Genomic DNA, 16,297 nt, shown 5'->3' with positions numbered 1-16,297 from the left:
TCCGCACAGAATTTTTCAAAATCATGCATTGATTTCTACAAAATGTGTCTCGACCTTTTCTCTACTTAGATAGTTAAGAGGAAGGCTACAATAGGTGTTACAGTCATGAAATAAAATAACATTTACGAGGGTATTTCTGGACCCTCTGGCACACGGCTCTTGCTACAGTAACCTTTAAGGTAATGCTCTACAAATGTAAAAGTTTTGAAATATCCCTTGGACTGCATTTGCATGCCTTATGCGAAATTTTATGATGATACGCAAATTGTAAGTCGGCTTTCTCTCTAAATACAATTCAGGCGCTATTAATCAAGCTTAATGATTCAGTCTTTTGTCGACAGAAGCAGTTCGTTCGCAAATTGGCTTTATTTTGAAGATGACTCATCCTCGCACGCTGGGGGAGTCCTCATTAAAACAATAGATATAAATACAAGTTGATTCGACTTGAACAGATCAGTGGCATATCCAGCGTTCAGAATACATTACTGAAAACATATTTCCATTTTAAAATACTTTGGACAAATCAATTTGGGAGTGTTTTAGTCTTAAATATTCTTTAGAAAATTTTTAGCCTGCAGCGTTGCTAATTAAAAAAGTATTTTGAATTTCAAAACGAGCTTCTATAATTTATTTTGACCTACCTTAAATATCCCACAGTAACAGATAGCCTGTCTGTTGAAATGCGTGGTGTGCTAAACCTCCTAAACAATTCATTTCAGAACTTTCGGGTTGGTGCTCTTATTCTAAAACAGTTTCTTCAGAACTCTTGCATGATTTTCTCTTGGTTTGATCTTAAAATTTTCCCGATTTTCTCCGGCTTGAGTTTCTCTTGTTGTTTTTTTTGGTTTCAGGTCACAATTGTTAATGCGCTTTTTCAGTCAATATATAAATTTGTTACCGCAAAAAATTCTCTGTTTATTATTGTTAACACTATTTGGTTTTATATAAAATTTTAATAAGAATATCGATAGCTCTTACAAAATGTGAGAACAAACGATGGTTTACATGTGGTCCTAAAGAAAAACTACCATGATGCGACATAACAATATTTTTACATGAAGTAATGCAACAAAAGTGTTTAATGAAAACATTGTCCAACAATTATTTCAAATGAAACTTCTATTTTCTTTTCGTATTCCGATAATTCAAAACAAAATATGAGATGCTTGCATGATGTTTGGCTTTTCAAGTTAATATTGCCACGACGATAATCGACAATTAGAGCGGAGGGGGGTCGTATTCATATATGTATGTTTATAATCTGATTTGTATCATAGATGCATGCATGCAGTGATGATTTTTTAAAAACTTTGAATATGAGTTGAAAGACAAAGTTTTTGTGCGTAAGCCTTAAAGAGTAATGACGAATTGTGCTTTGGATAAACTTAGAGAAGTTTTTTCGATGTAGAAAATTTGTCCTCCCTAATTAATGCTTTATGTATGCAGGATTTTAGATAGAAGACGGAAAAGGCGAGTTTTTAAATTATCCAGTGGTCAATTCTAATAAAACTTTCAGAATGCTGATGGTTTCCCCTTCCTTGATTAAATATTCCAAAGTTTTATTCACTTGTATTGCACTGTGTTATTTACTGCAGTAGCGGATCCAGTGTTGGTTTCAAATTTAAAATAACTTTTTGTAAAAGTTACTGGTTATGAATTTCTAAACAATAAATATCAACCAATCAATAAGTTGAAGTAATTTATTTTGCCTTTAGCTGAATCCGCTCTGTGATATTCATTATTTAAAGCAGGTAGAAAAGGTGTAATACTGCTAGTCTACCACTGATTAATATGCAACTGATGAATGTGCCACTGATGAATATACCAATGATGTATACGCAAACTGATGAACATGCAACTTGAATTATATTTTGTATGTTAGAAAGGCAAGTCAAATCATGCGCGCACATTAAGTCTATACACAACTAATATTTGCAAGCACGATACTGAGTATAAATACGTTTAAAACTTATTGTATGTTATTAGTCAACGTGATGAAATACCTATGATATTCTATAATAACAATAACGTGCTTATAAATACAAATGCAAATTGACTTGCCTAACAAAGGAATGTTTGAAACTTATTAGAAATCGAAGTTTAGAAAAGTCGCATCTACCAACTGCAATTGTCGTTTGAACACAAATCTTGTATACTCCAGGCAAATGGTCCATCATGTTCTTTAAACATTGGTCTTGAATTAAGCAATTTTAGCGCTTCAAGCTCAAGGGTATCATAAGATATTGCTTGGCGGCAAAATATATCTTTGATTTTCTTTAAAACTTTAGCCATATGTTCTTTAGTTGTCGTAACAAACGTTTATCGACTGCATATAAAAATAATTACATATTCCTGGCCACCTTTGCCTAACTTCTGTCACTGACTAGAATAACGACTTTCAATGTTAATTTATGAAGGCAAATACCAGAAAAATAGCAGGAAATAAATGAAAGGTGTGTATTATATGATCGTAGCTATATGTTCGCGCGCAATATTAGCGTCTGTAATAAATATCATATAGTTTATATAGTTAAAAAATTAGTTGAGTGTCTAAATCATCTACATTCGATTCCCTAGGATCACTCGACTGTTGCCCAACATGCTAAATTTAGCAACAAAAACAGATGCTGACTGTTGGAAAAATTGCGTTTGCAGATCTACGAACTCCTTCGGGAACCTAAAAAGATGTACGACATATACTCGCGCAAACCTTGTGAACTAAGAATTTATGACATGTACTTATAGTCGTATTTAATTTCTTCTTTGTTTATGTGACTCGGCGGACGAATATCACAATATATTTACAATGCCAGAAATATTATCATTGCTTTTTGATCTGAGCGTAATATCGTAAAAACTATTTATACTTAATGGCAATTCCGAGGCCCTGTTCACACGATACCGGACTGATTTGATACCGGATTACTTTTCGTACGAGATAGGGCTGCGTTCATACGGCTCCGCTGCTATCCTAAAGGCTTTGTATCGTTTTTCCGGAGCGATTTGACTCCTCTCACAAAGTGCTATGAAAGCCGATGCGATAAGTTTTGCTGTCGTGTATCCTCGAATCCGATACGTTCCACTTTGGCAACTAAAAAGTTCGTGATTTTTAGAAATTCAAAACCAAAAGCGTTTTTCTGAAAGTACTTTGAATTTAAAATTGAGCACCAATAATTTAGTTTCAGGAAGAGCATCCGGTCCTTAAAAGAGTATGCCACATGATAATATGCCGGAGACAATCAGAAGAGAAGACAATGCTAGGGCATACCCCGTAAGCGATGCGCAGCGGCACTACTGTCTTGACGCTGTGAATAGAATGCAAGCGAGACAGAAGAACTTGAGAGTTGCGACCCTAAACATCGGGACGCTGACTGGAAAGAGCAGAGAAATAGCAGACATGATGAAGAGGAGGAGGATCGACATACTATGCTTACAAGAGACAAGATGGACTGGTGAGAAATCAGCAGGGAAGGCAAGAAACATCGGAGAGAGCTACAAGCTGTACTACAGCGGAGGAGGAAAGCCAAAGAATGGAGTGGCTATATGCCTGAGTGAGGAATGGCAAGATAAAGTGATAGAGACCCAGAGAAAGTCCGATAGAATCATAACTATGAAACTGGTAACACCTGACAAGACGTTCAACATCGTGACTGCCTATGCACCTCAGCAAGGCTGTGAAGAAGGCGAGAAGCAGAGATTTTGGAACCAACTTGAAGAAGTGACCACCAATGTGAAGGAAACAGAACAGCTGATTGTGGCAGGAGATCTCAATGGGCACATCGGAAGAGAGAGAGTAGAGGGATTTGAGAGATGGCATGGAGGAAAGTCAATCGGAAGAAGAAATGAAGAAGGAGATAAGATCTTAGACTATGCAAGGAGCAAGGACCTCGCAGTGGTAAACACATTCTTCACACAGAGGGATGGAAACACCTACACGTACAAAAGTGGCCTTAGCCAGACCATGATAGATTTCATCATGATAAGGAGAGATGACCTAGGCGATGTTAAAAATTGTAAGGTTATCCCTGGTGAGGAAATTGCACGGCAGCATAGACTCGTTGTGATGGATTGTTAGATCAAGAAGAGGAGAAGAATAAGAAGAGAGAGACCGAAGAAGATCAACTGGTGGAAACTACATAATGAGGAAGGAGATGAGCTGGAAAGTAAGATCACAGAAGTGCTAATGGAACAAAGCATGGTGGGAGATTGGAAATGGAATGAAACATACCCCAATATACTAGAAGCAGCAAAGGAGATACTGGGAGTTAGTAGAGGTGGGAAATACATAGAAAAAGAATCCTGGTGGTGGAATGAAGAAGTACAAGAGGCTGTGAAGAACAAGAAAGAAGCTTTTAAGAGATGGAAGAGATCTGGTTTGGAGGAAGACAGGGAGACTCTGAGAGAAATGAACAAGATCAGTAAAGAAAAGTGTGCGATTGTTAGAGAGAAAGGTCAGGAACAACTATACAAAGATCTGGAGCAAAACGGACCGAAAAGAATCTACAAGTTAGCTAAAACTCGACAGAAAAGAGCAAAGGACATTGACAAGATCACTTTTGTCAAGGATGAGCAGGGAAAGATCGTGAGCGAAGATGAGAAAATCAAAGAGCGATGGAGGGAATATTTTGATAGACTTTTGAACACGAAGAACAACAGTAAAGAACTGGACCATCTTAAACCAGTCCATGGGCCAGTACCAGAGATTACGGAAGAGGAAGTGAGAAGACAACTCAAGAAGATGAAGAACAATAAAGCAAGAGGAACGGATGAGCTCCCCATCGAATTAGTGAAGAAATTGGGAAACACAGGAACAGAGTGGATGACATCATGCTGCAGAGAAATAATGAAGACAGAAATACCAGAAGAATGGAGAACAAGCAGAATAGTGCCCCTTTACAAACAGAAAGGTGATCCCCTAATCTGTGGAAACTATCGAGGCATTAAACTCCTCTGCCACTCACTGAAATTATTTGAGAGAGTGATAGAGGCGAGACTGAGAGAAATAGTGAAGATAAAGGACAACCAATATGGATTCCAACGCGGAAAATCAACCACTGAGCCGATGTTCTGTCTGCGGATGCTGCAAGAGAAGTATAGAGAATTCAACAAAGAGCTACATATGGTTTTCGTGGACCTTGAAAAGGCATATGATACAATCCCGAGGGAGCTAATATGGCACTGTCTAAGGAAGCGTCAAGTCCCGGAGGCCTATATTGAAACCATCAAAGATATGTATAAGCGCTCTACCACTAGTGACGCAACGAACGTTGGTGAGACTGAGAAAATTCAAGTAGAGGTCGGGTTACATCAAGGCTCGGCACTAAGCCCCCTACTGTTTATTATCATTATGGACGTAGTCTCAGATGACACGACAGAGGACACACCTTGGATTATGCTGTTTGCAGATGATTTGGTCTTGTGTGATGAGAAGAGAGAACATCTGGAAGGAACACTAGAAGATTGGAGAAGAATATTAGAAGATGCTGGCTTGAAAGTTAGTACAGCCAAGACGGAGTACCTCCCACCGAGTGGCTGCATAGGAAACATCAAGCTAAGAGAATATGCTGGACCCGGAAATACAGATCTACCAAAGTGCGAGACATTTAAGTATCTCGGGACCACAATCCATCAGGATGGCGGTTGCAAGACTGAGGTTGAACTAAGGATTAGCCGGGCATGGAATAAATGGAGGGAGTTAACGGGAGTGCTCTGTGATAAGAAGATGTCGAAGAAACTGAAGATCCTCATTTACAAAACGGTGATACGCCCAGTGCTTCTGTATTGGAATGAAACATGGCCTGTTACAGACTACCTAGCAGAGAAGATCATTGTATGCGAGATGAGAATGCTACGCTATTGTCTTGGAGTCAGCCTGGAGGAGCACAGAACAAATGAAAGCATAAGAGAAGAAGCGAATGTCATGAGTATACTGGAATTGATGAGAAGAAAAAGAATGCAGTGGTTCGGACATGTGTGCCGGCGTGAAGAAGATGTAGACATTCGGAGAGTTTATGAGATGCAAGTGGAGGGGAGACGGAAACGAGGACGCCCAAAGCATCAGTGGAAGGGTACCATCAGGAGAGACATGCAGCTATGTGGTGTGAAAGAAGAGGATACCCAGGACAGAGCAGCCTGGAGAAGTCTGATGGAACTGGGTCTCCGGCAAAGACCCGCTACCCGAGCAGGACACAGCGGAGAAAGGTGACCAAAGGTGACCAATCTATTTTCAGGTACCTTAGAACCGCCAATGTTATAAACCATCGCTGTTATTACTTGCACGTACAAGTACTGGGTCGAATTATGAACTTAATTATGTTGCGTCTCATGAATCCGTCATCGGGTAAGATGAGTGCATTTTGCGTATCAAATTGCTCAGCCAATCCGGTACAATACGAATCCGGTATCGTGTGAACAGGGCCAGAGTATTGCCAAACACCAGCATTTTACAGTTTGCATGTAGGCAATTTATAAAACGCATAGTCATGAATGATATTTAGTAATTTAAATATTGACAGAACGTGACCCGTTGATAAAAAGAACGCTTGACTGGTCCGCGCTCCGATTGATTGATTTGATATAGATTGCATTGCCAACATTTCTTTATGAATATCTATTCATTAATATTTTCAAATGCGTAAAATCTCTAACATAAATCAACCAAATGCAAAACTAGTTTATTGAACGAGTTTTGGTACACATTTGCACGTACCATTGTATTTCAGAAAACTTTTCATTTTCTTGTGGCTCACAATTAAACTTTATTTAAGAAAACTGAGCCATACTCAACATTTTTTTGCAAAAACAGGCACGTTTTGAAAACGATAAATAATCTCAACTATTTTTTATTAGCCTCTATCAGAAAATAGGCGTACGCCCATGATCAATATCTTTTTTAGTGTGCACTCTAAGCGAGTAGTCAAGAATGACTAAAAATGGTGCGATGATGTCTGATTTTTTTTATTGAGACAAGTGGTGCAGATAACGCTCGCATTTAGTGAAACCACAAATTCTCATTTCGTAAATAAAGTGGTTTCTTTGGTTTTAAATATTCCGAAATGAAAATGCACCTTTTATTGCTTCTATAGTCGCGTTTGAGCCTGGTTTCCATATAATCGTCGAATCGTCAATTGTCGGAAAAGCAACCAATATTGGCTCGATTCCTATCAACAATAGTGATCATTCAAACATGTTTCATTTCATTGTGCGCAATTTTGAAAGAATATTTGCTCGACTACAGTTAATCAAATTTTATAACTCCTGTACATTGGCTAAAATAAATTGGTGTATTTTCTGCTGATCAAATTGTTTAAATTTTTCATTGTGTCTCTTTGAGAGAAACTTATTGCGTGGTTAAATATTTTGCACAAAATTTATCACTAACAATGACAGGATGTGAAGAAGTTTGTCTCTACACCACTGATCACACTATAACAAGAATTCGCAGCACAGTTATGGTATGCACGCCCTTAATAAATATCAACGTTTGTAAACATCTGCTAATCTGGCATTTTCATCATGTTTTGAGATTTTTGCTTATGACAACATTTATATCCTTTTTTGAAGCTTTGTAAAGAGTACGACAGCTATGTTTCATTTGCTCAACCGACAAATCGAACTCGCGTCTATGAATAGATAATATCAGACAATATCATGCAAGTGTACGTTTATATTATGGTATGGGCAGTGTTACTTTTTTGTTAATATTTCTTAACAACATTTTGTCAATATTTTTTGATAAGATTATTCCCTCACAATTCTGTGCCAATTGCAAATAACATCTGTTTCATCATTGAACGTGAGCGAATGCCTCATAATGAATTCCTTGTGCATGCGCAGTGGCTAGCCACAAAAACCTTCAATAGGTTGCATAAGATTAGAGCGCGTGGTCGAACAATGAAAACTATCGAGAAGCCTCTATGACATGTGCATTCCTTATAAAAAGTTTTTTCAAAACGCTTTCAAACAAGCATTTCAAATCTTATATATATATATATATACGAAATTTTTAAACACCACAAGATCATATAGTCATGAATGATATTTAAAATGTATTTATTTCCTGAACTTGGCCTATTGATAGGAAGAACGCTCGATTGGTGATTGCTCTAGTACATTACTTTGATATAGAATGCACGAGACACTTTTTCTTGTGAATATTTTTTACATTGTATATGTTTTCATTGAATAACTCTTCACTCTTAGCACATTTCTTCGTACCAAAAAGCTTTCAGAGACCTTTCAAAGACTGCTGACATAAAATCATAAATTTTTGAAAATGAGCGTTAGTTATAGGCATCTCATTACAGTAAATATATTTAGCAATTAGCGCTCAAATATTACTATGAAGTTAGAGGCATGGACCAAAAATGTTGGTGTAATGTCTAATGGCCAGTGGTGTAGGTAGCAATCATCGGCACAAACCAGTTCACAAACTGTCATCATCAGGGTCAAATTTAAATGGAAATATTTAATCACGTTATTGGTTGCTTTTTCAAACACACAAATGGAAAATTTAACCAGTTTAGTCATCAGAAATTACACTATTTTAATTCAGTCAATGTAAAGAAGTTCATTTGTGGGTTTCATGAAGTTCATGAACTTTTGATACAAGCAAATATACTTTCAAGATCGTGAACAATATAATGAAACATGTTTGGATGATCACGAGTGTTGATAGTCATTGAGTGTTGATAGTCATGTTGATAGTCATTGGTTGTTTTTCCGACGATTGTTGATGCGATGTTTGCATGGCAGTCAAGCTTAAATGTTACTTTAGAAGCATGAAAAGTTGCCTCTTCATTTTAGGCATATTTAAAATCAAAAGGATATTTCATTTACATAGTGAGGGTGTTATTGCGGTAACACTGAACGTAGCGTTATCTACACCACTGCATTATGACAATCACACATCACAGCATGGTTTTTGGTCATCCTTGATTTCTTCACTCGTGGTGTACACTTATTATTAAACATATTGATCATGGACGAACACCTATTTTCTGATAGACGTTTATAAGATGTAATCGAAATTATTTATCGATAGGCTAGTTTTCTTAACAAGTTTAATTGTGGGCTGTAAGATAAGGAAAAGTTTTGCGAAATCATTATTCTACGTGCAAATGTGTTCCAAAATTCATTTGATAAACCAATTTCGCATTTCGCACTGATTGATTTAGATCAGGTGTTGTGCGCATTTACACATCGAGAAATATTCGTAAAAAACAGTTACTATGCAATATGTCATTGCAATCAATCAGAGCAATGATCAGTGAAGCGTTCTTCATATAGAAAGAGGCCAAGTGCAGGGAATATTAAATTCTAAATATTATTTGCAGCCATGTGTTTTGTGCTTTAGGAATTGCATTGATTGTTTAAAAAAGTTTTGGATACAAGCTTTTTCTAAAGGGTTCAATTGCCAAATATGCTTCTCGTTGCTTCGTTGTTATTGACCATCCACCCTAACCTTATGTGCACTTAAAGGTTTTGAAGTGGGGCCACTACGCGTACGCAGCTACCCTGTGCAATGACTACAATGAAATACACACGAGGTGTGGATTACTCCTGCGTTCAAAGTTATTTGCACTTTTTATACATGTATATAATAAACAATTTATGGATAAGATGAAAAACTTATTAATTTACAAACAAAACGTTTCGGATTTGATCTAGTCTGAATGGCAATATACTAGAGCATTGAAGGAGCATAGAGCAGACGTGGCAGTCTTCCGCTTGCTTTTTTTACTCCCCTCTCTTCCCTTATGCACCCAAAAAGGTTAATTTATACTGTTTTCCGGTACATGACCGTTGTACATAAATCGAGAACACCAGAAACTATACATCATTATTATCAAGTTGACATCACCAGAGAAAGATCAGAAGAATTGTTGAAATCGTTTATTATTGAGGTTAGTTACTTGCTAAAGTACAACTGTGTCTTTGAAAGAAGCTCTTCTACGGTGAAACCCCACCTTATAGGGAACCCGTTGATTCTATATTCTCCACATTACTGCCACTTCTGTGTCACGTCGAAACACTATCTTATTCGGTGAAGTAAAATAGTAAACGTGTTGATAAAAATGTAGTAGGTATGAGTTGCCCAACTGTTGCATGGTTGAACCAAGCCACATCCAAATTACTGATTCATATTGTTGATTGTAAATTTAAATCGCGCACAGATGATTGCGCAGGGTAAAGGAATGAGCGCAAGCTTCTTCAAATTTTTCTAGCTTTTGAATTTTAATTTTTTTTAATTCTACGTGTCTTTTCTTGATTCAATTCAGACAGATAAATTGCTGTCATCAATGTCTACAAGGTTGCTTGCACTGTAATGATTGCCCTTTAAAATTTGAACTCCTCCATCTTATTATTGTTACAAGTCTAAACTTAGATCATGGTTATGGGTGGGAATTTTTTTTGAACAATTTTTTACCCTGCTATAAGTTCAAGTTGAATAAGCAAAATTTACAAAGTTGAACCTATTTAAATGCATTCATTTGCAGTTTGCTTGAAACAAAGCATTTACCTCAAGATAAGTTGTGTAAACTTCACTAAATTTATATCAAACTTGTAATATCAATGCTCACGTGCATTCAATCATTGTTCATTGTTGAAATGTCCAAAGCAGAAAAGAACTTCCTGCCTGTTTTCAGTACCATGTCATATTGTATAGTTCATGATTTATTGCAAATAGTAAGGCATATCATTTGCAAATCGATATTCAAGAGCAAATGAAATACTGTTCCATGTTATTGAATGCGATTTTGTGACAATATTTCAAGATAGATAATCTCTTGTGATAGTAATCACAAAAATCACTGTTCTGGTACAAATTACTTTGTCTGTTGTCGCCGCTCTACGATTTTAAAATCCCAACTGCTGTTACGATTCTTGGGGCTGCTTACAAACATGAAAGTATAAATGAACTTTTCCAGCCTACCACAGAGAAAGTATAAATAAACTTTTCTTTATTCCGTCAAGGTTACATCTACTGCTAAAGTTTGATTACACGAGCTTGACACTTTACTTCGTCTCAAAGCTCCTTCGTATGCAAAAATATCGCAAAGAAAAGTTTTGATAAAAGCAGCTTGTATATCTGTACGTTTACATCTACTGTGGCAATGCATAGTGAAATTGCAATATCTTATGTTAGAATTTTTGTTCAAGCCTAGCTCAAATATAGTCATGTAATTCGGAAGATATTTGGACTCGTATCCAAATCTTGTGTGGCTTCTCATTACCTATTGTTGATAAAACACTCTAGTTGCGGTAAATTTTCGTGACAGGGTTGTTCAATGAATGGCGAGGTTCAGTCAAAGGTTTTTGAACGTTTACCACATACGAAATCAAAAGAAATGATAATTTGTCATCGCTGATAAGCGTTTCCATTTATAAATTTTCTTATATCGGCAAGTGTTGTAATTGTTGCAAAAGTTGAACCGATTTTCAAGGCTTTATTTTTTCATAGAAAAATCTAAATCTAAATTTTGCTATCAAATACAACGTCGAATAATCAACAGAGAAAAATTTGCATAGCAAGACGACAACAACGGCTGGCTACGCTAGCGACTATATTTAAATCGCTAAACACAAATAAATCCTTTCAACAGGCAAACCAATATACATTTCATCTTCTCTGATTTTCATGGCAGTCTTTCTCATTCACGCTAGAGTCTCAAAAGCTTGCTATGATTAGCTATCAAAAAGGACATCAATTTCCAACTGTAGGACTGTAGGAGGAGATTGATATTACTTGTAGATTAATTGGTTGTAGACTTGCAAGCAAGAGTGGTTATGCTGTATGATTCATCATGTTTCAAACGTTGCTAGCATGTATTAAATAATGGACGTAAAATGTCGAAGCTACAAATTTTGGCCAGGGGGAAGTGGTAGACCGTCGCCCTCTGTTGTTAGGCTGGTGTGGGCAAAAATTTGCGGAGCAAATTTGCCTACAAAATTGTATAAACATTAACTCCATGATTTTCATTGAGTTTCACTTCATTCTTCATTGTTGTCATATGGAAACCGTAGGCAATAAAGGGATAATAGAGATACCCTTGAATAAATGGTTTTTATATATGATATACAAATGATGAATTTTTTGGAACATTGCCACATGACTACTTAACACAAGTTGGAACATGCATAAAAGCGTATCAACAAAGTTATCCGATGCCTCCAAGAACACAACATAGATTGCAGAATTATACACTTTTTCAAATCAATGAATACGAGTCTTTTTGTTTAGAATTTCTACAATGAGAGTTATCTTGGCTTTTGTGATCCTGGTTTGTCTTGCCTTACAATTTGTTAAAGGTGTGTAAACTGATAATGACAATTTTACTATAAAAACATTGCTAGTGTAAGAAAAAATCTTCGGGACTGAAGTAAGAAAGTGTCAAATTAGAGAAAGCAGAGAAGATTTTTGACCGCCGTCTTAGAAATTTTGCACTTTTCTAAAAACTAAACGTCAGGAGTTGTTTTTGTTTCGCGCAAATGATAAAGATGACTTTGAAAAAAATTCATAAAATAAGAACTTGTTGCGTTTTCCGGTTCAAAATCAAACTGAAGAATTTGTGTTCGAAATTTTTTGAGTTGGAAACTTTTAGTCACATAGCAATAAGAGACGAAAATTGAAAACCGTATGCAGCTTAATGAGTACAACTTTCAAAAAGTTTGACTGAAAAAGCAGGGCAAACACAACTCTTCCCTCTGCTGAGATATACACTTCCCTGAGTACATTTAACATTAATGAAATGGCATTAAAAGTTACATTAACAGACCGAGATTAATTGCAGTGATATGATTCGTCGTATTCGCTGCAATGTTTATTGAATTACTTGTAACAGTTTTTATGATACAATGTTGATGCAATTTTGATTGTGATTGGCTAAGATGCTACAAATAATTTTCCATATTTTGCCACCAAAAAAATATTGAAAAATTGAAAACTATTTATAGGTGAGATAATGGTTTATGTAATCAGTGTAAACAAAAAAGTATAATGTTGGAATCTTGCTCATGAATTGCAAGCGTTTTGCAAACTGTTTTTGCTCGATGTATTGAGAATAAAGACGTAAAAAACACGGAAAAGGGGAAAGAGTAGCATTATTAGGCGGGACAATTTTTATCAAGTATTTTAAAGAAAAGGCGAAAGCGAACAGTAAACCTAAGCTTTGCTTCGGCAGATAACATTGACCTGGGTCTGAATAATATTGGTATCATGCTAAACCTTATCAAATAATTGCTAAATATATGTTCCCACAATTATTTCAACATTTTTTTGCAAAAGATGAAGAGTGAAACTCTTCGAGTCAGCACGAAATACACAACAAGAAATTAAACAAACGCGCGCAATGCATTACTGTTGAAACTCAATCTTTATATTCTATTTCAAAACTTTTATGCTGCTAGTCTGTTAAAAAAGTCAATCTGTTTCATTGCGTTAATTTGACACATCTAAAGGCATATGTCATTAAAGATGGAAACCAAGAGGCCGCGCAACCTTGATAATTGGGTAGGGGCAAATGTTCATACATTCATATATTTTAATCTTTGTTAATCCATTGATTTAACCACAATTGAATTCAATAGAAGCTACTAAGGTAGAACATGCATATATGAATATTTCCTCCCACCCCCCCCAACTATCGAGCTTGCGCGATCTCTGAAACGAAATATTTACTTACCACACCAAGAGCAAGGGGTACGTTTTTCTAAACTTTTCCTTCGTTCAAGGTTGGTCGAGAAAGACTAAAAATCGAAACAACGACAATGGCTCTATTGCGTTCAAAAAGAGTTTAACACCTTGTCGAGTTCGAAAAGACTTCAACGACTTGACAAAAAAGGAACGTATTGTCTACTTTAACACAGTGATAAGAGCGTCGACCGTTCCTATTTACAAAGGAAAATACGAACGCCTTTTAACCATCCATAAAACCATTTTCCATGGATACGGAATCCACACGAAGAAGTTTTTTCTTCCTTGGCATCGTTGGTATCTTCTGCAATACGAGAATCTCCTGAAAGAAATAGAACCTGAGGTGATTGTGCCATATTGGGACTGGAGCCTAGAATCTGGGACGCCCTACAAAAGTGAATTGTGGAATACAAGCCTCGCAGGTATTGGTGGTAATAGATCACCCACAACAATGTGTGTTGAAGAAGGAACATTCAGTGAAGGTCAATGGTTTCTACCTGTAAGCTCCGGTGACATTAATCTATGTCTAAAGAGACGATTTAACAACAGTATTCCAGATTTTGTGACAGTACTTGAAGTGAAACAAAAAAATATTACAAATTCTTCGAGTTTGAACAGCTTCTCCGTGAATATCTACATGACACTGTCCATTGTCAAATAAGTGGGACAATTTGTACACATAACGCAGCATTCGCCCCGGAATTCTTCCTTCATCATGGTTTTATCGATAAGATCTGGTATGATTGGCAGAATAAGGAAGAGGTGTTCAAAAAACACTATTACTTTTTGGAACAAACTTCTTATATGCCGTGGAATAAGTATCTTCCCAAGGAGTTTATTGATTCAGAAAAACTGCCTAATGTTGCTGGAAATGTATGCGTAAAATACCAACGACCAATTAAGAGTATGCCCCCAGTATTAAAAGGTACTAACAAAGTTCTATATCTTAACGCAAAACGTCAAGAAAATATCACTGCCAAAGCTTCTTTTTCCAGAGGAGCTATTTGCTAAAATTCTAAAACTAAATACAAAAATAAAAATTTAGTTTCAATGCCTTTTAAAATTAGGTAGCTTACGTTTGACTTCCGATACCAATACAAACACCAAAATATGTGAAGTGCGTGCGTTTTAAGTACGAAGAAACGAGTGTTGGAAGTTGCTATGAATAGGTTGTCAACGTCAGAAAAAGTTATAGAAATACTTTTTTATTTGATGATTTTAGTGCTGGTATTAATTGTCAGCTTCTGCTCCGCCACAATCATTATTATCGAATTCCTGTAAAAAAAGTTTCTTCTAAAGAAATGTTCGGTTCTTTTTGCAATGTTTTTCTTACGAGCTTATTGTTCATTATTACTTAACGCTTTAAAAATCTCTTTTGTAAAAACCGAAACGAACATGACAGCAAAGTATTATTATTGGTATTGGAAGTCTAAATTAAATTTATTTTTCATATAGTAGAGATTTTGAAGAATGACAAAATGCAAAACTATGCTTTGCCATAACTGTATCTGTAAATAACTGAAACAAATAAATGATTGAATGTTTTATTTTTCGTTGACAGGAAAAACGCCAGAGGAGATCATGAAAATCCTTTCGAGAAGACTTCCTCTCCCAAAATTGCCATTATCCTCCAGAAAGTTGTTCAGGATATCTAGCTTTGATAACTTCCGACTGAAAAAGTTGTTGAAAGTTTTACAACCTTCAAAAACTACCAGTCTAGGAGCTCTTGAAAAAATAGGTGGAATGTGTGCCAAACCTGGAGTCATTATTGAGTAAGCAATGTTACTTTTCATGTTAATCCTCTTATTGTGCATTGTGCACACTAATATCTGCAATAGAAACGGCTCAAATTTATGTATCTCACGAGACGAACGGGTTATTGCAAAGTTCATCGCCAACGTCCGTGCTACGTACATAAATTGTAAAATTCAGTGGATGAGACGTCCCACTAGCTGAATGACAAGCGTGAAGGTTGCAATCCACTAGAGATGCTGCTGTGAAAAAGAGCAATCTTGATTTTGGGAGCTGTAAATACTGAGGTATTTGCAAAAGAGAAAAATGCGTTTTATAGAAGCATTTTTCATGCCATGAAACACAAAAACAAATATGTTAAACAGCTCAGTGTCATTAAGAAAAGTTCAAGATATTCTAAAAAAGAGTTTTTAAAAAGTTTTTTTAATGATGTAAATGTATAAAATCAAGATTATATTATAAACACTTAACACCTAGCTCTTGTGCTGTCTAGGTAAAGCATAAAAAGTGAGAAAAGAAGGAAAAACATGTTCATAAAACGAGCCGGTAAGCTTGGTACGTATTGTTAAAAGAAAACAATAAATAAACAAGAAAAATTGTAGGTCATCAAATAAGATATATCATTGGAACATTTTTAAAACGTAATAGGACGTGAATCATACACTATTAGTTTCATAAAATTCTCTAAATATTGAAATATTTTTATGCATTTTTTAGGCATTTAGTCTGCCATTATTTTTAGTATTAGTTAGTCGATCAATCGTCCTCGATTCTTGCCAATTATTTTTCTCTGCGAAAACATCTTGCTGTAGCATACACTAAGTATGGTAGATGCAAATTTAAAGCACA

At 36.0% G+C, this 16,297-nt stretch overlaps 1 protein-coding gene and 1 pseudogene across 1 annotated transcript; both read left to right on the top strand.

The window, feature by feature from the left end:
- Positions 1-3,226: 3,226 nt before the first annotated feature.
- On the top strand, positions 3,227-4,075 carry LOC124456328 (craniofacial development protein 2-like). The gene has a single exon (XM_047006802.1). It carries the CDS (start codon positions 3,227-3,229, stop codon positions 4,073-4,075), a length of 849 nt encoding a protein of 282 aa, XP_046862758.1.
- A 5,751-nt stretch (positions 4,076-9,826) lies between these two features.
- LOC124456288 lies at positions 9,827-15,472 on the top strand (annotated as a pseudogene).
- The last annotated feature ends 825 nt before the right edge of the window (positions 15,473-16,297 follow it).

Source organism: Xenia sp. Carnegie-2017, unplaced genomic scaffold (assembly GCF_021976095.1).
Source record: "Xenia sp. Carnegie-2017 unplaced genomic scaffold, XeniaSp_v1 HiC_scaffold_13, whole genome shotgun sequence".
Lineage (NCBI taxonomy): Eukaryota > Metazoa > Cnidaria > Anthozoa > Malacalcyonacea > Xeniidae > Xenia > Xenia sp. Carnegie-2017.
Note: the sequence above shows the minus strand (reverse complement) of the source record. Positions and strands in the feature narration are given on the sequence as shown.

Bases quoted from the DNA above. Each gene is read 5' to 3' on its own strand.
- LOC124456328 (XM_047006802.1), top strand. From the start codon at position 3,227: ATGCCGGAGACAATCAGAAGAGAAGACAATGCTAGGGCATACCCCGTA.